This window comes from Diaphorina citri, unplaced genomic scaffold (genome assembly GCF_000475195.1).
Source record: "Diaphorina citri unplaced genomic scaffold, Diaci psyllid genome assembly version 1.1 scaffold556, whole genome shotgun sequence".
NCBI classification, from domain to species: Eukaryota; Metazoa; Arthropoda; class Insecta; order Hemiptera; family Psyllidae; genus Diaphorina; species Diaphorina citri.
Genome location: NW_007377990.1, coordinates 40,114 through 65,089, shown reverse-complemented (window position 1 = coordinate 65,089; position 24,976 = coordinate 40,114). Strand labels below are relative to the sequence as shown.

Sequence of the window (24,976 nt, the reverse complement as noted above, 5' to 3'; positions counted from 1 at the left end):
ATGTTATTTTATCAAGTCAACTTGAGCTTGAGTTTCAAAATTATATTTTTAAGAAGAAAAAAAAACGAGAAAGAGGCGTACCTACTTGTATTTATTAAAAAGAAGCGAATAAGAATCGAACAAAGTCAGCATCATGAATGACGTGTTAGGGATCATCTACAAGTACTAACATTCATAAACCTGAGGAGGTGTCATCAAGTACGCGTTTGATCATTTTCGATGACATCTCCTCCTCAATACCTCAAATGAATCGCTCTTTATTCCTATCTCCAAAATACACTTGGCCCTTTCTCTTCCATGATCTACCCAGGATAGATGGGATCTGCATAATGCCGAGTTTTTGTTATTGTAATTCAAGACAAGTTACTTCTGATGCGTACAAGATTAAGTAATGCCTATAATATAAGAATTAATACTATGACTAGTGACTGCATACTAGTACCTATTTTAGATAAGGTATTGGTACTTACATACATAGGTAGGTACTAAGGTATCTTGTATTTAGTTGGCAAGTAAACCCCATAAATTACTGTTATTGAATGAAAGGTTACCACCCCCGCATCTGACAACCTAATTAAAGACTACTGAATGCCTTACACCAAGGCCAAGGGTATCTCATGGGAATAAGCAACCCTAAGAAAGTGGTGCCAAAGAAGTACAACATATTGCAGGCATTGTTTGTTCACATGTCATTCAGTGGGTCTTGGGAACTTGATGTTTTTTGTGGGGGTTTTACTCGCCCCGTGTTTTTGTGAACTTTTCAATAACTAAAAGAACTTTACTGTTTAGAATTTTAGGAGATTGCCTTGATTACTGTTTTATTTCGCCAAGAAATTTACTTTTAGAAATCATAGAAATCAAAGTAGGTAATGATCATGGCTCTGATTCTCCTGATAAAAGGGCTATTTATGTTGTTACACCTAGGGACTTGAGGAAAACAATAATGATTTCAAATTGACTTTGTCCTGAATCTTGAAAAAATATTGATTTTGGGTTAGTATAGGAACCAAATTTATTCAACCTTTAATTTGCCAGCCAATAAAGTGTAAAACGATAAACAAGCCAGAAGGTATTCAACAGCTCAGCAAAGCGACGAGATTAATATTGTATGTCCGCCTTCAAACTTCTGAGTATGCAATACGCAAGTAATAAAACAGCACGCCTCGATTCTCCTGCCATCTAGCGGCCCCTTCAAGCAATGTTTACACCGTGCAGTGGCCCTCTTGCGGGTAGACAGAACAGTGAGAGATAACTTTTTGTCTGCAGAGTAGTCTGGAGTTACTTACCAACTTACCTACCGAAAAGTTCAACAAACCTCAGCTGAGCGCAGGCAGAACGCAGAATTTTACTTCTGTGTCAGCTGGTATCGTGCACCGTGAGTAAAAATACTTCAGCGAGAGAAAAAATATGTTTCCCGTTTTCGAATTTTCAGTTTAGTTCTGTGATAATCCCGAGATGTGCCAGGTTGTTCTGTCATGTGTGTAAAAAAATAATTTAAAAAATAAATAAATCATAAATTCAATTATTTTACACCTAGGTTTATTTCTATTAATTTTTACTCAGATTTTTTAAACGAATTTTAAATACTTTTCTAGGGTCTTGTTGAAGATTTTAATCCTTTTGTTTCCAACCAATTTTAAATCGAATTTTTCTAATTCTTTATCAGTTCTAAATGATTTTGTATCCATGAGTGTTCTAAATGTTTTCTCTCTTCTAAAAAATGTTTAGTTAACTAGTGATTTTGGTTTTTCCTGTATTGAGTGGTACCCGTGGGAAGAAAAGTCGCCAACATTCTAGGGCTCTACGTAAGTTTGTGTTGAATTTTCTCTAGGTGTCTGGGTTCATGGTCAAGGAGAGTGCTCAAGGAGTGGATATAAACTAGATAACCTAGGGTTCGATGGTCTCAAACCATATCAAGATTAGCAAGTCTGTTTGAATGAGCATGATGTTTAAACTTGGTTTCTACTTCATTCTTCATTCTCAACCTGATTTGATATTTGGACATGTGAGGGCAACCTTTTCATTTACTAAAAGGTCCTACTTGCTAGGATCTATTCCAGCTCGCCTTTTTTACTGGGAATGAACCTGCTAGCAGCTCCTCATTAGTCCTCACAAGGCTTTATCCTGAAATGAACTGGAGCTCTTTCTATCTCAGACGGTCAATTAAACTGAATATTAAACAAATTAGGTAGGTACATAGGTACTGATTTTCTTTAACCACGATCGAATAAACTACGGGCTAAAAAATTCCCAGAGGGACGGGCCCAGCTTGTTTCCCCTTCCCCCTTCTTCTTTTCTTTCCTTCGTTCTTCCTTTCTTTGGAGACATATTATAGCTATAAATTATGGTTATACGAGTAACGAGTATTTATAATCCTATCATTAATTTCTTATGGTGTTGAGAATAATAATTACAAACTTGTCAGTAATTTTGTCCTTATTCCTGTTTTAAACTCAATGTCATATCTTGTGTTACGTCAGTCATTTCATTCTTCATGAGTTCTGGTTTTATTACTTTTTGCCTTCAATTGGAGAACGGGAAAACGTTCTAACGATTGGTGGTAGAACGTAAAGACATTTTATTATTCGAAATAAAGAAGCAATAAAATTATTTGGGAATATGATGCAATAATAACATAATTAAATATTATTATGTGTCCTATTTTAGGAATTTCGTACCTATTTTTACATGTTCAACATGTTGTATTGTTTGGGAAGTATTGTAAGTTTTATTTATTACGAGTATAATTAAATATGAGTCGTAAAAAATAATAATAATAATAATTAGGTAGGTAGGTAGGTATACATAATGCAGAACAAAACGCAGATCTCTCTCTCTCTCTCTCTCTCTCTCTCTCTCTCTCTCTCTCTCTCTCTCTCTCTCTCTCTCTAACATATTCCACAAACCTATTTCTCGTTGTACATCCCGTTAAATATAATATTTAGAACTTTTTAATTGGGAAACTATATACCTACCTGTTTGGTTTCCTATAGCTCACATTAAAAATAGGGATAATGCAGGAAGATTCAGGTTTTCAAGTACCTACCCACATATTAAGATACTTACTACCTATACCTATTTGCCTATATTCAGTTTGTTTACTTAAAATTTAAAATTCTTCTTGTCCTCCTTCTTCTCCTCCTCCTCCTTCTTCTTCATCTTCTCCTCCATTGAGTATACCTACTTTCATCTTTGCTCATTCCTGTTATCTTCCGGCTCATTTTCCTTTTGCTTCTTCCGCCATTTTTAATGCCTCGCTCCTTGCATTTTGATAATTTCCGTTTGTTTTGCTGCATTTTCCTCCAAAGTCAGGCTAGTATTGCAGGCAGGTGTTACGCTCGTGTTATCTCTGCTTATCCCATGTTTTCTGGAGTTTGCTTGTACAATGTCTGGAATCTAATGGATCCTGTTCCTCGTGGCCTGTAGTATCTATCTTTAAATTTTAGAGTTTAGCTCTAACCTACCTACTCTATAGGCAATTCACTCCCAACTTGTTCTTTTATTTCTCTATTCGATCCAACAGTTCTTTTTCAGAGATCACAAACCTACCGGTTCTAAGCCTATTCATTCATTATAGCAACCAAGTGTGGTCTTACGATCACTATTGACTAAGTCTATTAGTAGTAAAAAAAAAGAAAAACTCTCGACAAAACCATTTTTCAAACTGAATAAAAAATTGCAGAACAGTAGAAAATCACGGTTTGCTATCATTCAGGCAAGTGAGGTACCGTTCGTTCTGATTATTCTGGTCCAGAAGATTTCACTAATTTGTTTTTCCGCCAGAACGCTACCTCCGTGTCACTGATTCGCTGATGGAAACCGGGAAAGTGGAAAAATGATGTTTAATCCTGAAGTCAAAGCTGACATAAGGAACATGAATAGCAGAATAGGTTGAGACAAGAAGAGCAACTGAATGTCTCAAAATGAGTACCAAATAGGAAACACAGAGCACCCAAGCACGAGAATAGAAATGGGGTTTTTATTCAAAGTACCTATATATAGGTATATATCAATCTTTTATTAGACGAACTGCTCAACTATTGAGTTGCCAATTGACACAGTATACTAAGTCACAAATGTTATAAATTTCAAAGAATTAATTTGACGATGTGATAGTACACTAAATAAGGAGAAATATTAAAACCTAGTACAAAGGTCAACGGGCAACTCAATTTCAACAATTTAACAGTTATGTAGGTAGGTACCAAGTATTGAAACTATTGGGTAGGTAAACTATGTAGGTACTATGTACCTATGTAGGTACTAGGTACATACTTTGTAGGTACTATGTACAATTGTACATACTTTGTAGGTACTATCATACTACCTATGTACCTACATAGTATGTTTTTTCTGGGGAAAAAACATCGGGGTCTTTCATCGAACCTGGAATTCAGGGAATAGTGTAGCTATAAGTACATACATGTACGTACGAGTATGTAGAATTGTAGATGTACATGGAGTTTTGTTGGAGATAAGAGTACCTAGTCCATCTCTAGCTGGAAAAAAAGTTTACACTTGTCTGTCTTGCTGAGTAAACTTTCAGCAATTGTAATAATTACCTTCCCTTCTGTCGACAGAGTGAACTTGGTCCTCACAGTCAGATCTAAATCAGACCATACCATTGTTTGGTAATGAACTTCCACCTACATGCTCAGCTGCCTCGATCAAACACATGATTGTTCATAATTAACCCACCCTCTTATTATGGATTACGATGTCCCCTAAATCCAAGTTCAAAACAAGCAGGAACTTTAACCCTCACAGAAATTACCTTCCCTTCTGTCGACAGAGTGAACTTGGTCCTCACAGTCAGATCTAAATCAGACCATACCATTGTTTGATAATGAACTTACACCTACATGCTGATCTGCCTCGATCAAACTGATCTGTTCATAATTACACAATTACCTTCCCTTCTGTCGACAGAGTGAACTTGGTCCTCACAGTCAGATCTAAATCAGACCATACCATTGTTTGGTAATGAACTTCCTCCTACATGCTGATCTGCCTCGATCAAACACATGATTTGTTCATAATTACAGTATTATCCAAGTACAGAAATACTTTCACATGACATATCGTTAGGAATAATAGGAAATGACGCAAATATAGTACAGACTGAAATTTAAATAATATGTACTTTGGAAAAAAGAGAGAGAAAATAACAATGCTTGAAAGTTATTTAAATATCTTTTGTATTCAATGAATGCTTCAAGTTTGACGGAGCAACATGTTTACTAATGAGCTTCAACCTGACTACAATCAGAGAGTGAGTTTTTCACTGATGTTGTGTTCTCATTATGATTTTGTTGAGAAAGGTAAGGTTTATGACGACTGACGGGTTGTTCACAAAAACCGTCTCAATCTGCTCCTTATGGCCGAGAACGTTTTTCCGACTTGTCATGTCGTTCGGAAAAAAATCGTGTCGTGTGTAGTGGGAACACTCATTTGAACTACATTGCCTACAGGACATTTGGAAAAAATCGGATGAAACTCACGACAAGTGGGAACGAGCCTTCCTGCACAAATGCTGTATTTCAAAGCAGCCCCTCAAATCTTCTAACGAGGCTGAGTAAGAGTAATCGCTGGATGTTTGGACTAAGATTATGAGAAATTATCAGAAACTATCAGTAAATTCTGTAGGACTATGCGTAACTGTAAATTGTTATTTTATTACTAAGCTCAACATTACCCTCAGCAAAGCTATTTCTCCAAGAACAAAAGAACAGGCCAACAACTCCTTATCGAAAACTTGTTCTACAAATCGTTATCCGTGTTAATTTGCTGATAATGACCATCAGGTTCTCATCATTGAATTCTTTGTTTATGAAGTGTTATGATTGGACAGGATCATGGGAACTGGTTCTTGTGAGTAGAGCTTTCTGATGTTCACTTGGTGCACGAGCTTTTAGTACCAACACTTCGCAAACTTCTCGACAGAACAATGCATCATTATGTTGATTCGTTTAGAAAGTTTCATGTTTTCGTTCCTAACAATGGTAACATGCTCCCTTTTCTTACTAGCGGGTTCGATTTTGAATGGTACGTACTGGTATCTTGTACTTAGGTTCTTTGTACCTCTCTATCCATACTTCTTGAGGGATTCACTGTTTTCACTTCTTGTTCCCATATTTAGATACAAGTTACCTATTATTTTAGTAAAATTATGTAGATAAGTTTTATTTACGAGTAGGTATAGATTCAATTTCTTGGAATTCAATGATTTTCTTAACGAGCTTTTAGTACCAACACTTCGCAAACTTCTCGACAGAACAATGCATCATTATGTTGATTCGTTTAGAAAGTTTCATGTTTTCGTACCTAACAATGGTAACATGCTCCCTTTTCTTACTAGCGGGTTCGATTTTGAATGGTACGTACTAGTATCTTGTACTTAGGTTCTTTGTACCTCTCTATCCATACTTCTTGAGGAATTCACTATTTTCACTTCTTGTTCCCATATTTAGATACAAGTTACCTATTATTTTAGTAGAGCGATACATGAATAAAATTATATGTATATAAGTTTTATTTACGAGTAGGTATAGATTCAATTTCTTGGAATTCAATGATTTTCTTGGAGATATCGTCACCTTTTTTCATGCTTTTACATTGATAATTAGCCAGGTGTCTCTGCAAATATGTTTATAAGTTTACATCCGATTCGGTATATTTTCCAAGAAAATCGCCTTCATGAGCTTTTGGCAATTGCCTGATCAATAAAAAAATATTAATCATTTTTTGAATGAACAAAATTATGAACGAATTTCATTATACTAATATGAAATTTTGAACATTAGGTATGGTATAAAGACGACACATGAAGAGTCTCACACTATCCTACTACATTCGATTTGGTATATTTTCCAAGAAAATCGCCTTCATGAGCTTTTGGCAATTGCCTGATCAATAAAAAAATATTAATAATTTTTTGAATGAACAAAATTATGAACGAATTTCATTATACTCATATGAAATTTTGAACATTATGGTATAAAGACGACACATGAAGAGTCTCACACTATCCTACATGCTAGCTTGTTCTATCCATCTATCCTATCCATAGCATGCTCATAGCACGCTCCTACAATCTTATGATACTTGACATTTCCAGTAGAGGGTTCATACTGTCCCAAGTTGGATTGTTACATCGGATGAGTGAAAGGGTTCAATGACAGTTGCCATCAGTAAAGTGACTGTCGTGAGGACATGGATTCTGCATCGTCATCCCATGACTTCCTTGAACTATGAACCACCTGGGAGCACCTATCTGATAATAGATAACAGTATGAGAGTTGGTCCTTAACCAAAGTCCTTATAGGTACGTAGTGTACTCCTTCAGCTGATAGCAAATGTACAAAGAACCAAGCCATTCTCGAGTTACAGATATGCACGTACCAACACGGTAGTTTTCAGGTAATAATGAAAATACATAGATGCTTCTACTCATCTTTTATAAAAGTAGGTACCACTATCCTACATGCTAGCATGTTCTATCCTATCCATAGCATGCTCATAGCACGCTCCTACACTCTTATGATACTTGACATTTCCAGTAGAGGGTTCATACTGTCCCAAGTTGGAGTGTTACATCGGATGACTGAAAGGGTTCAATGACAGTTGCCATCAGTAAAGTGACTGTCGTGAGGACATGAATTCTGCATCGTCATCCCATGACTTCCTTGAACTATGAACCACCTGGGAGCACCTATCTGATAATAGATAACAGTATGAGAGTTGGTCCCTAACCAAAGTCCTTATAGCTACGTAGTGTACTCCTTCAGATGATAGCAAAAATACAAAGAATTGAGCAGATGCGTATGTACGACTTCCTTGAACTATGAACCACCTGGGAGCACCTATCTGATAATAGATAACAGTATGAGAGTTGGTCCTTAACCAAAGTCCTTATAGCTACGTAGTGTACTCCTTAAGGCCTTAAGCTGATAGCAAATGTACAAAGAATTGAGCAGATGCGTATGTACGTACCAAGACGGTAGTTTTCAGATAGTAATGAAGATGCTTCTACTCACTCTTGTATAAAAGTAGGTACTGAAGATACTAAAAATAAAAGTAAGTAAAAACAGAACAGAAGAGAAATCATTCAGAAAACAGAGGGCACAAGGCATTGTATATTTGGGCCAAAAATTGGATGAACGAATTTTCAGTAGGTACTCTACTATCTACCAACAGAACCTACTTACATAGGTATTTGCGTTAAAAGATATTTTTCAAAATGAGTTATACCTACTAACAGTCTAACACGGTTGTCTAATTTTAGACCTTACATGACTCATTTGGCAAACAAGAACTTGATCATCATTAAAGAACGTGGACATACGCATGATAGAGATACCTAGGTAGCTATTAACGAGATTATTTTGGTCTTGCTAGCCCACTCAACAGAGTTCGTGGGCCGTGAATATTGTATTTATTGAAAGGCACGAAGATTCATGATATACCTGTACCTGTAGAATACTAGGTAACAAAGTGAAATAATAATTACAGACTTTGCTTCTCTGTAAGGGCAGGCATGGATTTATACTGTACCTGGGTTTACAATTTAAATTCGTAAAATCTGTACCTACATACCACCTATTCTTCCGACTCCTATTGTTCTGGTCCTGGTCCTGGCCTGGTCATGAGAGAGAGAGAGTGAGAGATCTTCTCTCGATGTGGTGTGGTACAAATGATACATCCACCAATAATTCTACAAAGCACTCATATCCAGGCCTGAGGTATCCAAATTACAAATAATAACATAAACTAATAATACTTATGGTAGATAAAAGTGAATATACCTCTAATAACCATGATGGTGTGGTCTTTACCTATAACCTATGTATAAGTTGTAGTGCTCAGTGCCCTGATCAGCCTGACATCTGTTACACCTACAGGAGTAATTCTCTTGTCCTCAGTCCTGGCTGTACCAGGGTCGGATCCCAGGTATCCGAACAGTGATGTACGGGGGGGGGGATGCTCCAAATTTTCGGAGTCCACCCCTTTAAGCTCGAGGGGGGGGGAGAGTCCGGGCGTGTCCCCTCGGATCCCCCCTTAAATACAATCATACCCTGTATTATGGTCATCTATGTATCCATTACTAAAGAAGGAGGCACTTGAGAGAAATTAATCTATTTCGAAAAATCCAATAACTCAAGGTGTGTGTATACTTTCCCTTCGTAGGCTGACCAGAATGTGAGTAGGCCCTTGGTATAAATATTGTTCATAGGCATGTGGCGACAATGTAATAGAGATCCAGAATTGTTGTTCAAATATTAACTTTACTGAAATCGTATAAAGGCATGTGGCGACAATGTAATAGAGATCCAGAATTGTTGTTCAAATATTAACTTTACTGAAATCGTATAAAATATTGTTTCCACCTTTCTTGTTGCTAGGTAGGCATGTGGCGACAATGTAATAGAGATCCAGAATTGTTGTTCAAATATTAACTTTACTGAAATCGTATAAAATATTGTTTCCACCTTCCTTAGTTGCTAAATCTTTTCGCGGGCTTTCCAACGATATATAATACTAAAAAAAGTCGATTTTACCACTTAGTCCACTCTGCTTCTTGGTGCCTCATATTGTTTCCACCTTCCTTAGTTGCTAGGCAGTAGGACGAGGTCTGAGTGGGTGTTAATTTCATAACCCACTAGGCAGCTGGTAGCCCAATACATGTAACCAAGAGATGTTGATTGAGCCGTCTAGCTACCAACCACGCTGGACGTTGCCTAGCTTCAGTGATCAACGTGTATCTGCTCACTGAGAACCAACTTTGGGCAGCTTAATTTTGAGAATTTTACCCAATCAATTATTTGTAAGAGATACCTACCAACTAGAATAACCTACAAAGAATACCTACTGTTCTTATGTAGATATACCTACTTACCAACCTATTCACGTATTTATTACTCCAAAAAATTAAAATTTACATAGGTGCTTATTCAAATCTATGTACCTACCTAATACTTGCAACCAAGAGATGTTGATTGAGCCGTCTATCATTGAAGTATGGAAAAGTATTTACAATGTCATATTAACTAATTCGTCCAATTTCAAAAATCTACTTTTCCCATGGCACTTGTAAGATACTTTTCCATACTTTGTTGAAACATGGCACAGGACTCTCGTCCGGTCACTCCCGTCATCTAAACTAAATCGATCATAAGATTCCGATAATTATAGGGACCTTAAAGGTAGAAATACAGTGCTATCACGTCACGTGAACTCACGTGCCATGATAGTAGGGTAGCTGTCCTGAACGAAATTACCTACAATATTATGGGAAAACTTTGAACTACATATTTCTGACTCCCCGTTGATTGAGCCGTCTATCATTGAAGTATGGAAAAGTATTTACAATGCCATATTAACTAATTCGTCCAATTTCTAAAATCTACTTTTCCGATGGCACTTGTAAGATACTTTTCCATACTTTGTTGAAACGTGGCACAGGACTCTCGACACTCTCGTCCCGTCATCTAAATCAATCATAAGATTCCGATAATTATAAGGACCTTAAAGGCAGAAATACAGTGCTATCACGTCACGTGAACTCACGTGCCATGATAGTAGTGTAGCTGTCCTCAACGAAATTACCTACATTATGGGAAAACTTTGAACTACATAATTATTTCTGACTCCCCATTGATTGAGCCGTCTATCATTGAAGTATGGAAAAGTATTTACAATGCCATATTAACTAATTCGTCCAATTTCTAAAATCTACTTTTCCCATGGCACTTGTAAGATACTTTTCCATACTTTGTTGATACATGGCACAGGACTCTCGTCCCGTCATCTAAATCGATCATAAGATTCCGATAATTATAAGGACCTTAAAGGTAGAAATACAGTGCTATCACGTCACGTGAACTCACGTGCCATGATAGTAGTGTAGCTGTCCTGAACGAAATTACCTACATTATGGGAAAACTTTGAGCTACATATTTCTGACTCCCCATGAGCTCACGTGACATGATAGTAGTGTGTTTCTACCTTCACTTGTCCCGATCAAACCTAAACGTGTTCCTCGCTTTTGTGTGTTTCAGAAGAAAGTCTTCTCCAAGACCACCGGAGGTATGGAATGCAGCATTGCTTCCAACTACACAAACGGGGCCTCGCCCGGGGCCCCCAATGAGCGAACCGCCGGCGGCCCTAAGGCGGGCCTCCATGTGAACTTCATTGAGAAGGGCGAGGTGAAGGAAAAACGGGAGAAATTCCTGACGGCCAAGTACGGGTCGCATCAGATGAGTCTGATCCGAAAGCGGCTGGCGGTCGAAATGTGGCTGTATGACGAGCTGCAGAAGCTGTATGAAATTCCTGTAAGTAGAGTTCACTGCTTTTAAGTAGGACCTAATTCCTTTAAGTTACGAGTAGAACCTGATTTCTTTTTCGAACTGGGCAAAAGAAGGTTTCTTGAAGTTTGGTTGTATACTTCCGCGAGCTCTGCAGAAAGCCAAAGACAAGAAAAAAAATAATAGAAAGTAAAAATACCTACATAGGTAAAAAGCAAAGAGTATTAGGTACATTTATGTTCCTTACAAAATACTTACATCTGATGTGGATGAGTCTGATCCGAAAGCGGCTGGCGGTCGAAATGTGGCTGTATGACGAGCTGCAGAAGCTGTATGAAATTCCTGTAAGTAGAGTTTACTGCTTTTAAGTAGGACCTAATTCCTTTAAGTTTAGAGTAGAACCTGATTTCTTTTTCGGACTGGACAAAAGAAGGGTTCTTGAAGTTTGGTTGTACACTTCCGCGAGTTCTGTAGAAAGCCAAAGGCAAGAAAAAAAATACCTACATAGGTAAAAAGCAAAGAGTAGGTACATATGTACCTTACAAAATACTTATATCTCATGTGAAATAGTAAATACCTACATGTATCTACCCACCTAGATGACTGGAGAAGCCTCGGTAGGTGACGAAAAAGAAAACGTCGAATTGTTTTGTTCACTGTTAGTTTCTTTCTAAGTTCTTTCATAGTGCCTCATGTTTTATACTTTGAAATATTTTCTCATGAGACAATGTCAAGTTGTTTGTCTGTATTGTATGGGTTTGGAGCTCTTCTCACTCTCGTTAATGAAACTGTTGGCATAATAGGACTTTTTAGTTTTAGCCGACAGTATAAATAAGATAGATATATTGAAATAAATAAAATAAATGCCATTATCTATCAGCTATGATTCAAACAAAATCAAGAAGTTGAGATCAAACTATGAGTCATGTTCATGAACTTAGCAATACACTGTAGAATCGTGTGCTTGCGTACAGAGTTTTAGTAAATTGTGGATTGTCATTTAATTTTGAGATTAATAAATTAATTTAATAGAGTTTCAGGCGATTCAGTTACGTCATTGGTCGATTCAGTTTCACATAACTTCCACACAGGAGCGCGGAGCGCGATGATTGGTTATTTGGCTACAGCAATAATTTTTACTCTTTTTAGTGGATGTGCCAGATTCCCTTTTCTCTCATTTTCAAGGAGCAATTCAGCTACTTGGAATTTTAGTGGATTCTTTAGTGACGTTGCTGTTTCAAAAAAAAAAAATCATAACCATGTTTCAAACTTTTGACTTTGGACCAAAATCAATATCTCATCCCGAGAAGGACTTTAACTAAATACCGATGAAAACTATTTACATCTATCAGATTAGACATTACGAGTACGTAGGTACCTACTTATACCTACGAGTAGATGGGACGTATACTGTAATTCAAACATGTAAAGAAATAAACGTAGAAGATTTTTATCTTATAAATGATCAGCAATTTAGTGGGTAATGTTTTAGTCCTTATTGAATGCTATTTTATTAACAGAGGGCAAGTATTGAGTTCCAAGTAAGCATCCTACCTTGAAGAGAAATATTGTTCATCATTGGGTTTTAAGGTTAAAATATTCACATACGAATAGGTATACGTCCATCCGTAAAGTTTTTATTAAATTGATGAACTTGGCAGACAGCACAACAAGGTATCTTCTACTTTAATGCCTAATTTCCTAAACAAGAACTTGTGTGGTGGAAAAAGCTTCAGACCTAGGGCTCTCAGACTGTCTGACAGATCTAGGTCTGTCAGACAGTCTGAGCGTGAGTGGCGGGCATAAAATTAAAATTAATTAAAAAATATCCAGCTCGAGTTTAATTTGGATTAAAATAATTTTAATTTTTTCTCACGTTTTGTTTTGTTCACTGTTAGTTTCTTTCTAAGTTCTTTCATAGTGCCTCATGTTTTATACTTTGAAATATTTTCTCATGAGACAATGTCTAGTTGTTTGTCTGTATTGTATGGGTTTGGAGCTCTTCTCACTCTTTGTATTGTTGTTTTGGCGTTGTAGTTTTTCTTCGTGGTATGTACACAGTAGTACTTTCAACTTGAGCTGGTGCTTCTGTTGTCAAATCGTACTGGGCCTGTTGAGAAATAACGTTTTCGTTATTTTGTTGATCTCACTCTCATATTTGTTTCTCTTTCTCCCTATGTTCATTACATTGGATTTGGAACATGCCTGTTTTTAATGTCATTGTTTTTCCTCTCTCTTATTAAAATTGTAACTATTTATTTACCAGAAACTAAAGGTGAGGTGTTTCAAAAGATTAGGAAAAAGTTCAGAAGAATTAAAAATTTACAGAGGAATAAAAAAGTCAGCATTTTTACGATTGGGGATGGTGAAATTGATGTCTGAAATTTGTGATATAAAATCTTGAAAAATGTTTCTTCAATGTCTTGTTGACCTGCATTATCAACAATAGGTATAGGTACCGATTGGGGATGGTGAAATTGATGTCTGAAATTTGTGATATAAAATCTTGAAAAATGTTTCTTCAATGTCTTGTTGACCTGCATTATCGACACTAGGTATAGGTACTTACTAACTCTCGTAAAGTTAACATAAAATTAATGTCGATAAATAATACAAAACGTTTCCATATATTTTTTGTTATTTTTACAGGGTACTTTATTTACATCTTTCTTATATTTTAACAAATGTTTATAAAAAACGAACTTATTTATTTTTCTTCTACAAGAAAACCAACGTACTGAGATAATAGTAAACTATACCTAAAATAAAATTATTGCATTGAATAAATATTTTGTTACCTACCTACTACCAACATTATCTCTTCTTTATATTACAATACGACGCGAACGACTTGCATAAAACATAGTCAAAGCGCCTGATAGAAATAGAAAAAAATATTTGTATTCCTAACTGACTCTTAATAACATCTAAGGGCTTAAAACTATGAAAAACTATATTTACATAGTCTTATCTTCTGTATGATACTATTTATGAAAGGTATTCTTGGGTCGTATAAATTAATATAGTTATGTAGATCTACTATAAAGATACGACACTTTGCCAGGGTAAGACTGGACCTTTGTTTGTTGAATAGGGCTTTTAGGTCACCGTATAACTGCTAAGGTTTTTAGTGACGAGATTTTACCCTCCCTTAGGCGACAGACTACCTGCTCCTCATACAAACCTCACTCAGCCTGAGTGGGGCCGGGAAAAGCCAACAGCACGAGATTGGTGGTCACCTATCCAGATACCAACAACGCGTAACGTTGCTTAACTTCAGTGATCCTTCGGGAACTGGTCCATTCAACGTGCTATGGCCGCTGGCGCTGGCTAGACTAAACCACCTATTTGGTCAATTATGGCATTGATGTATTTTATCAGTTTATCACATAATACAAATTTGTACAGTTTGGATACTATTTACACTTCTTTTCTCTTTCGTCTCTTCTCAATTGACAGGTAACAGGTCTTGGTAGGCCGGCCTCTTCTTTTTCGACTTCACACACCTTCCCTTGTAGCAAATTTCAGTCTCGAGAGAAATTTCTGTGGTGGTAGATGTACCCAGAACTTTGGAGTGAGTGGTACCACTGGGGAGTTCCGTGGTGATGGCCACATCATACTCTTCAGTAGGCACTTCCGAGTCCGGAGAACCTGGGAAAAGCAGAAACACGGGAAGGTGAAAAAGATACCCCATGTGACTACCTATTTTAAACCCTGGGAGAAGAACGAACTGAATATGGATCACTCAAAGAAACCTCAAAATCTAACGAAAATCTGATTAAAATTTGGATACAACATGTTGGACCAAGCATTATTATTTAATTGACTTCCTAAGGTCGATTTTCCTTCAACAACCTAAATATCTACCACAAGGAGATACCTACAAATATGGTGCTATGTAGTTAATCTAATAAAGTGAGACCTAGAAGCACCTCAAAGTAACCAAATGACGCTCATACTTGGGTAGGTAATTATTACTAAACGTTGAAGTCCTACAATCCTATTCTTTACAGATATAATAATTACACCTTGTCCTGCTGCTACTTACTTGTCGTGATCTCCGGAGCCTCAGTTGAAACATTTTCTTTTGGAATTTCTTGTACTTTGTTTTCAACATTTACCACTGGCAGTGGTGTAGTTGTGGCGTTGATCTCTTCCTTTTGTTCTACTTGTTTCTCTCCTTGCACGTCTTCATGTCCTTCACTTTCAACAACATAACCTTTGTCATCGTACTTGTGGTTAGAAAATTCGTAATTCAAATTTTCTTCCGCATTGTGCTTGATTTCCCTTTCTTTCAGTTGTGATTCCTTCTGTTCAGATTCTTCGTTGTAGTTTTCATGATATTGGGTTTGGAAAGCTCCAGCACTTATTTCTGATGGTACAGGACTAAAGTGATTTGTGTTGTCATATGCAGCATTTTTGTTTTGTTGCTCTACGGTTTGTTCAATGTTTGCACCGTTGCTAATGTTCTCATTCACATACTCCTGGGTGTATACTTCATCTTTGTTTTGTTCGTTGGGAGAGTTAATGCTACTGTCACCATTAGATTGAACTGATTCGTTTTGACTAGATGCTACAGTTGTGGTCCGCAGATTTTCTGTGTTGTCAATGCCATAAGATCCTGAAACTTGTTGATTCTCAATGCTCGTTTCCTCTTTTGGAATAACTGGTTGCTCACTTGGTTTTGCTTCTACATTTTCAAAAATTTCCTGCGCGTTATCTTTGGATTCATCTTCATCTACATTCATAAATTCAGCGATCATTGCTGACACACCCTTCTCTAAATCAAATCTAGAAGGGCTGTCTTCCGTTGTGGTTGTGGTCACTCGCTCAGTGGTTGATGTAAAGTACACGTGGTCACTTACTGAACCTTCTGGCTCGAAATGTCCTTTGTTTTGTAATCTTGAGAATTCTTCACTTGACAAGCGGATCACACTTGGTTTTGTCGGATTTTGAACTGAGTTTCCTAGATTGGCTACATTTTGAGACTCTGCTGTTTCAAAATATTCCTGGTTTGGTTTCTTTACACGCACTCTGACCCATTGACCCCTTCTTCTAGCTCCAACCTGTAATCAGAGAAGATAAAACAATGATGAAAATAAGTATGTACCTTGGTAATTAATGTGGATGTTATTCAACCTCAATACCGTTACCTACGAAGTATTTACTCTAATATGAGGATATACTTGTTCTATTATTAGATCTGCATAGTAACTTAGTAAGTACATATTTATTATGTTTTCATCACCATAATATTATCTATACGTACTATGACGGTACACCTAACAGTCATGCAATCAACCCAGTGAAATTTTATCGTTGTTCATCACTGAAAGAACCAAACCTTTCTTACTTACCAACTCCTTAATTCTTTTGTCTTATAGTATGTAATAGCAGGTATCCATTATTTGTTTTAAAAAATACATAATTCTTCTATTGTACCCTGCGTAATAGTTCAATTTTAATTCGAAGATTAAAATTATTTGTAGGTATTGTGAGTGATGCAAGTTTTTCTTTGTTCTTTCTGCAGAACATTATTCAATATCTAAGAATTGTCTGTAATATCCTTTACAGTTTTGAATTATGGACGTTGGAAGTGTTTTGGAAAAAGTATCGAACTAAGACAAGTTCAGAGAACCTCTCAAATTCAAGGTTTTACGAAGAAAGGTTTGATCACGAAAATAAAAGTACACAACTCAATAAAATTCGGACCAAAGTTTCGTAAAAGCAATTAATGTTTAGATTTAAGTCATTTATGCATCCATCGATCATTTATGACTACATTTTTTACTGTCTTTATCCTAATAATAAAAAAAAAGCAAGATATTTTTGTGAGAAATCAATGTTTGAAGTTGGAAAAAAAATGTTATTCTACTTTGACTTTTCTGGATTGAGAATTGGTCGATAGCATTTTCTTCAGTTTCTTGAATTTTGTTTTGATCTTCAAAGAGAGCCAGGACATCGTTTTGCCTTGAGCTGATGGATTGAAGCTGCTTACATAACTACCCCAATCAACACTGGTGTTTTCTTCTACACGAGGGGGTGGTTCTGTATGATCTGAAACACTAGTGGTCTCAGGAGTAGTTGATGTTGAGGGTCTTCTCGCACGGTGTCTTGTCACTCTCTCTCCTGGAGCGGACGTAGTTCTTGCTCTAGGTCTGTAGGACCGAGTACTAGAAACATATTGAGGAGTTGTTTCAACATCCACATTTGAGGACTCGGTTGAAGTTGAAGCTCTTTCATATGCCTTGATGGGTCTTCTTCTTTTAAAGGTACCGTATTTTCCTACATCGATTTTTGTTGATGCGTGTTCTGTGCTTGTTGATTGAATTTCAGAATTTTCAGTCACTTGATTGTAGGCATTTTGATTTGTGATGGAAGAGAAGTGGGCGGGTATGTTTTCGTCTACAGCTTCAGTGCTTGTGCTGGTTCTGTATTGACCTCTGTTTCCTAATCTCTGTCTGTTTCTGTACTTGTTTTTATTTCTCAGAGGCTTTTCTGTCTCAACGGCATCCGTTTTTTCTCCGTTGTCATGTACTGGTGTATTTTCATAAGAATTACCAGTGTTTTGCAATTTTTGTCTATATTTATGTCTTTTTTCACTAAAGTTTGGCTTCTTTGTATATTCTTGATCGTTACTCGAAACGGATTGTTGAGGTGTAGCTTCAGTCTGAGGTGTTGTTTGAGTATAAATGGGTGACTGACTTGTTTCAATTGTGTTCTGTTGGGCAGTATAGAATGACTGTTCCACTCTTGCTGGTAGTGTTGTTGGTGTTTCTGTTGAAACAGTTGTTCTTTCCTGAGGAATATAGGTTTCTTTCTGTATTACTTGGTTGAAAAATTGGTTGATACCTTGGAAGTTTGAATAGTTTGGAGTTTGTTGGGTAAATGTGGGAGTAGTTTCAATATTTTCAGTTTTAGGGTAGTTTTCTGTTGGTTTTTGTTCAAAAAGAGGAACTACAGTGTTGTCTACTATCTCTGGTTGGTAATAGGTCTCACTTGCAGTCTGATATTCCTTTGGTTTTTCATAATTGTTTATCACTCAAGTGTTCTCTACTAAACTTGTCATTATCTGGGTGTAATGACCTTAGCGACTCTGAGATTGACTTCAGCTACTTCTTGGCTGCTGGCAGCAGGAATGACCGGTTTTCTAGAGATTACTGACTAAAGATAAAGACCATTGATTAAGCAGATCACTACTACATTTATACATAAATCAATTCCGCCAGGATTTGCAATTAAAAGAAGTTCCAGATTATATATATGATTTAAATAACTGCAGATTAATTAAATAATACCCATCTAAGTAGATTAGATATCTAGTAGTTATTTTAAATAACTCTTATTTAAGCATATTATGTGTATACCTATGCATAGGTAGAATTATGTCAATACAAGATGAGTAGCTCTTTCCTAAAGGTATTTAGCTAGAAATCCCCAAGTTTTTATTAATGAAGCTTGTTTCTTGACGGACATTGGCCTCAGACTTGGCTCGACTTCTTATCTTCACTTCCTCTTTAGAATGCTTCTCAACTTCTTGGAAAATCCAAGAGTCAGGAAGGTTGTACACCTTTTAACAAGAGATAAAGGAATAAATTTATATCAACTTGGTAGTAAAACTAAACTATAAAATGAACCCGCGTTTATTCCGACTTAAAAGCTTGTTTGCGCTCTAAGGACTCTGAGTTAGTCTGATCTTCCATTACATGCAGATGTCCAAAATAAAACACAAATTGTTGCAGTCGTACTTTCTTGAATTCTTGTGGATTAATCGATGGTGTCTTATTTATCTCGCGATGGATTATATGAAGCTCGAGGGGGCGGGCCCCTTCGCTCCCCCCCCCCCTACATACGGTCCTAGTTAGAGATAAGGTCAAACACATGGTTCGTACTCAAGTCATGTGTGGTTACATTAGATACTTTGGTACTTATATGCACACTTAGTCAAAATATATGTATCTATAGCACCAAACGCAAAACGTCTGAATACAACTGATGGGAACACACCCAGCTTCTGAAATCTAACTTTGGAATTTGAATTTAACCACAAGCTTTTAACATTAATTCTATGGTACGAATCCCTTACCTGCTTGGTAAGGGTTAGGTGACAGGCAAAAGAGCTTTCGTGGAAATGTCAAATTGTCAATCATAATTAAGGTACCTTGTACCTACGTCACTACAGTTTACTGAAGTCGGTCAACATCGACTAGAACTCATATAGGAAAGATCAACGGTCAATTTTCGAGTGGTCAATTTCGCAAAAGGAAAATACACCTTATAATTCTATGGTACGAATCCCTTACCTGCTTGGTAAGGGTTAGGTGACAGGCAAAAGAGCTTTCGTGGAAATGTCAAATTGTCAATCACAAAGTTACCTAGTACCTACGTCACTACAGTTTACTGAAGTCGGTCGATATTGACTAGAACTCATATAGGAAAGATCAACGGTCAATTTTTGAGTGGTCAATTTCCCAAAAGGAAAATACACCTTAAATAAACCCCCGAAAAATGATCTCTCATTAAGCTGTGTCCACACATAGTCAAACGGCCGTCGCTCCAATCGACGAAGTGAATCTATGTTGTCAAGGCAGTGTGGACGGTTCAGTCGACATCGATTGACGGCCGGTCGACTATGTGTGGACACACTTTGACCACAATAATAGTAGTAGCCTACTGCTGGAGTAAAGGGACTTTACAGTCCTATGCGAGCAGTATAAATAAGCACTATTATTAAATAAACCCCCGAAATGATCTCTCATTAAGCTGTGTCCACACATAGTCAACCGGCCGTCACTCCAATCGACGAAGTGAATCTATGTTGTCGAGGCAGTGTGGACAGTTCAGTCGACATCGATTGACGGCCGGTCGACTACATATGTGTGGACACAGCTTTACCTTGTAGCTTTGTACCTAGGTATGTGACTCCCTCTCCATCATAAATACATACGTATTACCTACGTACATAGTTCAGTTGTAGAGAGCAAAAAAAAAAGTCATAGCAAAAGCTTTGAGCCGCATGACTGAGCAATTTTTTTCCACTTGAAATGTTTGTATTTTCATAACTTTTCCCATTTAATATTAGAGCCAGACATCTTGATGGTACGTATTACCTACGTACATAGTTCAGTTATAGAGAGCAAAAAAAAGTCATAGCAAAAGCTTTGAGCCGCATGACTGAGCAATTTTTTCCACTTGAAATGTTTGTATTTTCATAACTTTTCCCATTTAATATTAGAGCCAGACATCTTGATGGAAAAAAAACTGCATTTACCTACTTCTTCAGGTACCTGTAGTTATGCCACTTCATTTTTAAGCGCTTTCACAAGTTCACACGTGTTGTCGCTTAAGCAAATAATTCCCATGATGTATCCATTCCCATGATGTATTAAAAACAACAATTTTATTATTTTCTCGCATAAAAAATCACACTACGAGTAGGTATATCACATTTTTACGAGCTCTGCAGACAGACACTGCCAAGCTAACCACTTCCAAAAATCGATTTTTTGACATACGGCATTTCCGCTTAGCACGGCAGCACTGATTTCAGTAGTGTTCTGGTGTCTCCTCTCCACCAATTTCATTAGCTTTCATCTCATTTCCTATATTTTTTCCTCTTTCTTCAAAAATCCTCAAACCATTAGCAAATGGTTCCAACTCGCTTATGCCCTGGGGCACTGTTTTAACTTCCACCCTATGTCAATGTACCTTCAATGAGGGGGGAGTTATTCAATACCTAATAATTCCTATACGTTATTGTATTGAAAATGTGGGTCATATGCGCCATTTTACTCATTAGGCCATTTTTTACGCCATTTTACTCATTAATAGGAAGCAATAGGTAAGTAGCAGATTTATTCATTGACATCCCCTTGAATAAATCAATAATTTATTGCAAAAATTAATGTATTGATGGATTTCAAATCCCACTTTAGTGCACGTGTTGGAAATATTCTAGATAAAAACCGTTCTAGAAACTAAAACCAACAACCCAAGAGGTCTATTGAGACTGATGGGCCAGGTAGGTAACTTTTGTACTTATACGTCACCTTAATGATGCCTATCTCACGGACCCGGAAAGAAACCTTAATTATAATCATAATATTCCAATATTTTGAAGAACAGGGATGAGTCCCTAAAACACTTCACATTCTGCAAAAAATTCAAGTCAGCCTATTTATGTACCTAAGGAGAAAAAGATTAGGAAGAAGAAGCAGCAATTAATATAATGGTTCTGTAACATTGAAAGTTTTTCTTCTGTAATACTACGACATCTCTTTTGTGAACAGTGAAATGTCAAGTTTTTTTTCACTGATATATAGGGAACTGTAACTGCTGAGAACTTATCGTATTGAAAGCGAAGAGAGAAGGAGGACAAGATAGAAGAAGGTCCGGGTTCAGGACAAAATGGGATGTACCCCCATTCATAGAATACATACAAAAATATGTATTCTGTGCTAAATGGGGGCAAAATTGTTGTGATAATAATTATGTAAAGGGAACTGTAACTGATATATAGGGAACTGTAACTGCTGAGAACTTATCGTATTCAAAGCGAAGAGAGAAGGAGGACAAGATAGAAGAAGGTCCGGGTTCAGGACAAATTAGATGCAAAATGTTGATTTGAAAATCTTATACATAATAGTCCTCTTACCTAATGGCAAGACCTTCCATATGCAGAGCATTGGGGTTGTTTCGAATAGCTTCCAGTTCCTCCAGAGTTTGTGTTTCTTTCCAATTCTGATAAGCGGGTATGGGTTCCGTGTGAGGCTTCCTTATAATATTCTTTGGATCCTGATACCTGAAACAGAAATGGAACCATTCGCAACAATCTATGTAAGACATGCAAGTATGTACTTTGTACATTTACATATTATTGACCAATGGCTAAAACTTTGGATTTAGGCTCTAGGGACCTCAAAACGTGTTTTGGCGCTAAAAAGTGACCATCGAAAATTTTGACCTAATTCATTACTTTCTTTCCTAGGTATGAGATAAGGAAAGTAAAAATGGAAATATTTGTAACAATTTATGCAAGTAAATCTACATATTATATAAGGAAGTCTATTTTACTACAAAGGTTAAAATGAAAATCAATTGCGTAGGAATAATACCACATGTGTATTATGCGCTACAGACATACAATCAGTACCTATAGCTGTCTTATAGTAAATAGCTATACAATAACAATACAGAAATTTACAGAGAGATGTGTTAGGTTATCAAATATACATTTAATTTTAATCCCTCCCCCCCCCCCCCCAAAAAAAAAAAAGGAGAAATAAAACTCAGACTCTAAAAAGCATTGAAACTATTTCGAATATTTAGTAAATCGTGCCAAAGTTCGAGTGCATTCAGTCACCAGAGCCCATAAACCACACAAAAGGCAACCAAAATGTATGGCACAGTATTCGTATAAGCTTAAACCAACTTTTAGGGCTGTTTGCCCCTACACCTAAGCCCCAGAGTGGGCTTTTTGTGTTCAATAGTTCAAGCACCACCCTTTTCAAGCCCCAAGCCACTGATAAAGTCTAGAGTAGATTTTCAATTAAAAAAAAAAAAAAACCGCTCATTATTCCGATTTACAAATAAATGGGTACTAATTTATTAAATCAAATGAATCAAGCTGAATCAACTTATTGCTTGAATACTTAAATTCTTTTTATGATATTTTTTGCTTGAGAACTAACTTTTTTTTCAATTAGGCGCTTTAACCTTTTAGTAGGTCGTTCGCGCCGCTGAGTGCTAACTTTAGTGGAGAGAATTAGAACCTGTCTCGGTGGTATAGAGGTCAAGCCACTCGCCTGGTAAACAGGAGAGCGTGGGTTCAATACCAGCCGAGGTATGGAAATTTATCCCCAATGTAATTTGAGTATTTGACGACAGTAACAGTAGTAGCCTACTGCTGGGATAAAGGAACTTTTCAGTCCTAAGCATATGTACTATGTTTGATCTAATTACCTAAACCCTTCACTCCACAACGACGTTTTGTCAAGGATTTTTTTTTATCTCCAATGTCTTTATTTATTTCCAAGTGTTAAAAAAGAAAAAAAAACATCAATTTGACAAGGAGCCATGTTTATCTGTTCTTATGTCAATGCCAATCTTTCCCATCTTTCTTTCCTGCAGCTCTTCTCTTTTTCTCTCTCAATTCGTAATTGAAGAAAAAACAAAATATTTTGTAGGTAATTATAAAAGGAAGAAATAATCCAAAATAACCACTTAAAGCTACTACTAGTGGGAGAAAAAGTACATAGCTACCTACACACAAAACACTATCAAAACAAAAGGTCAAGGTTAGAGGTTACAGCAGATGGGTACCTATCAAATAAACCAGGGCCTACTCTACCTACATCTATACCTAAACACTTATTTAATAACTGAAAATAAAATAGTTAATAGGAGAGATACACCGACGGTATTAGAGGCTAGGAGGAAGAAGAATAGGAGAGAGGTTAAGCATTCACTAATTAAAAGAATTCAACTCTTTTTTCAACAAGGAAAATTAGCACGATGGGAATGAAAAGATCAAAGTCTTGAATTAGAATTACACATTGCCTTTCTGGAAGGATAAAAAGGTTATATTCTTCCTTGTTCTTTTTATCAAAGTTCTTTATCATCTGTAAAATTTTGTTTTGTGATAAGAAAAGTACCTAGCTCCCTAGAAAAATAGGAAGGCATTCACAACACCAGTGTAACAAGTGCTCAAAGTTCATATTCGAAGTTACCTAACATTTCCTCATTTGAACTTGTAGTTCCTTGATAGTTGCTGAGAGAAGAAGTATGCAAAATGTTTTCCCGAAGTAACAATCTTGTGAAATTGTGTGGCTCCTCTGGATTCAGACAGGTAAAAGATACTTTGATTTAGTCATTTAGGTATTATGTAAACTTCCCATTGTCTATCAGTCTATCTTTTTGTGTCAGTCTGTGCAAGTTAGGAGATAGAGCTGAATGTTAAAATGCCTAAGTACTGAAACAATAAAATTGCTATGTCCTGAAATTGTACTGACATTCGATAGATATTGTATTATGAAATTAATAGAAGGAGCCGTAGATCCCAACATAATGTTTTCCAGCAAATGACAACTGTGTTCATACTCTGAAAGTCTAACCTTACTCCAGTTTAGGGATCAAAGGTCCTATAGGTGTGCCACGCTTTCTGAATCTACTCAAGTTTACAAATTCACACAGACTTAAATCTATTGACCCAAGGCAAAGTGAAACAAAAACCATAGAAAGGTCTTTTTAAAGTGTCATTAATTCTGTTTCTTGCTTTTTCATCTGCAGATTGCAGCCAGATTTGAGAGCACCATCATAATTGGTGAACATGCTGATGGCAAACTCAGTGCCAGTACCTTGAGTGCCATTACTGCTGCCCAGAAAATTGGTGGTGATATTTCAGTCCTTGTTGCTGGAAGTAAAGTTGCTGATGTAAGTAACTAGGAATTTGCCTAGGACAGCCTAGGTAATTTATATCATTTTTACCCATTGTTTTTATATTATAGTTTGTTTGCATCATTTACAATTGTTTTTACAAGGCTGGGTGCACTTTGAACTGCCAGCAGCTTGATATACCCTAGACATCCTATGTTGGAGCAACCAATGCTGTATTTAAAAAAAAAAAAAAAAAATGTCTTGGGATTCCCCTGTTAGATAATAATCATATTAATAAT

At 36.6% G+C, this 24,976-nt stretch overlaps 3 protein-coding genes across 4 annotated transcripts in view; 2 read left to right on the top strand and 1 right to left on the bottom strand.

Annotated features, from left to right (window-relative positions):
- The window catches only part of LOC103510076, a 29,717-nt gene extending 17,940 nt beyond the window's left edge, over positions 1–11,777 (top strand). The window contains exons 2-3 of one of the 2 annotated variants that reach the window (XM_008474711.3): positions 11,058–11,288; positions 11,606–11,777. In XM_008474711.3, the coding sequence (XP_008472933.2) occupies positions 11,058–11,288; positions 11,606–11,671 (297 nt within the window). In that variant the 3' untranslated portion in view covers positions 11,672–11,777. Of the gene's footprint in view, positions 1–11,057; positions 11,439–11,605 lie in introns of those variants that run through there. The other variant, XM_026824236.1, reaches the window with a different exon arrangement.
- Positions 11,778–13,762: 1,985 nt separating this feature from the next.
- Positions 13,763–24,976, bottom strand: part of LOC103510074 — a 34,904-nt gene continuing 23,690 nt past the window's right edge. The window contains exons 6-7 of the mRNA XM_026824234.1: positions 15,352–16,369; positions 13,763–14,954 (exon numbers count right to left, since the gene is read on the bottom strand). Coding sequence (XP_026680035.1) covers positions 14,752–14,954; positions 15,352–16,369 — 1,221 coding nt within the window. The 3' untranslated portion in view covers positions 13,763–14,751. The remainder of the gene's footprint in view (positions 14,955–15,351; positions 16,370–24,976) is intronic.
- LOC108252499 (electron transfer flavoprotein subunit alpha, mitochondrial-like) overlaps positions 23,922–24,976 on the top strand; it is an 11,944-nt gene continuing 10,889 nt past the window's right edge. Inside the window, exons 1-2 of the mRNA XM_017444430.2 lie at positions 23,922–24,150; positions 24,591–24,736. Of these exons, the coding sequence (XP_017299919.1) occupies positions 24,094–24,150; positions 24,591–24,736 (203 nt within the window). The 5' untranslated portion in view covers positions 23,922–24,093. The remainder of the gene's footprint in view (positions 24,151–24,590; positions 24,737–24,976) is intronic.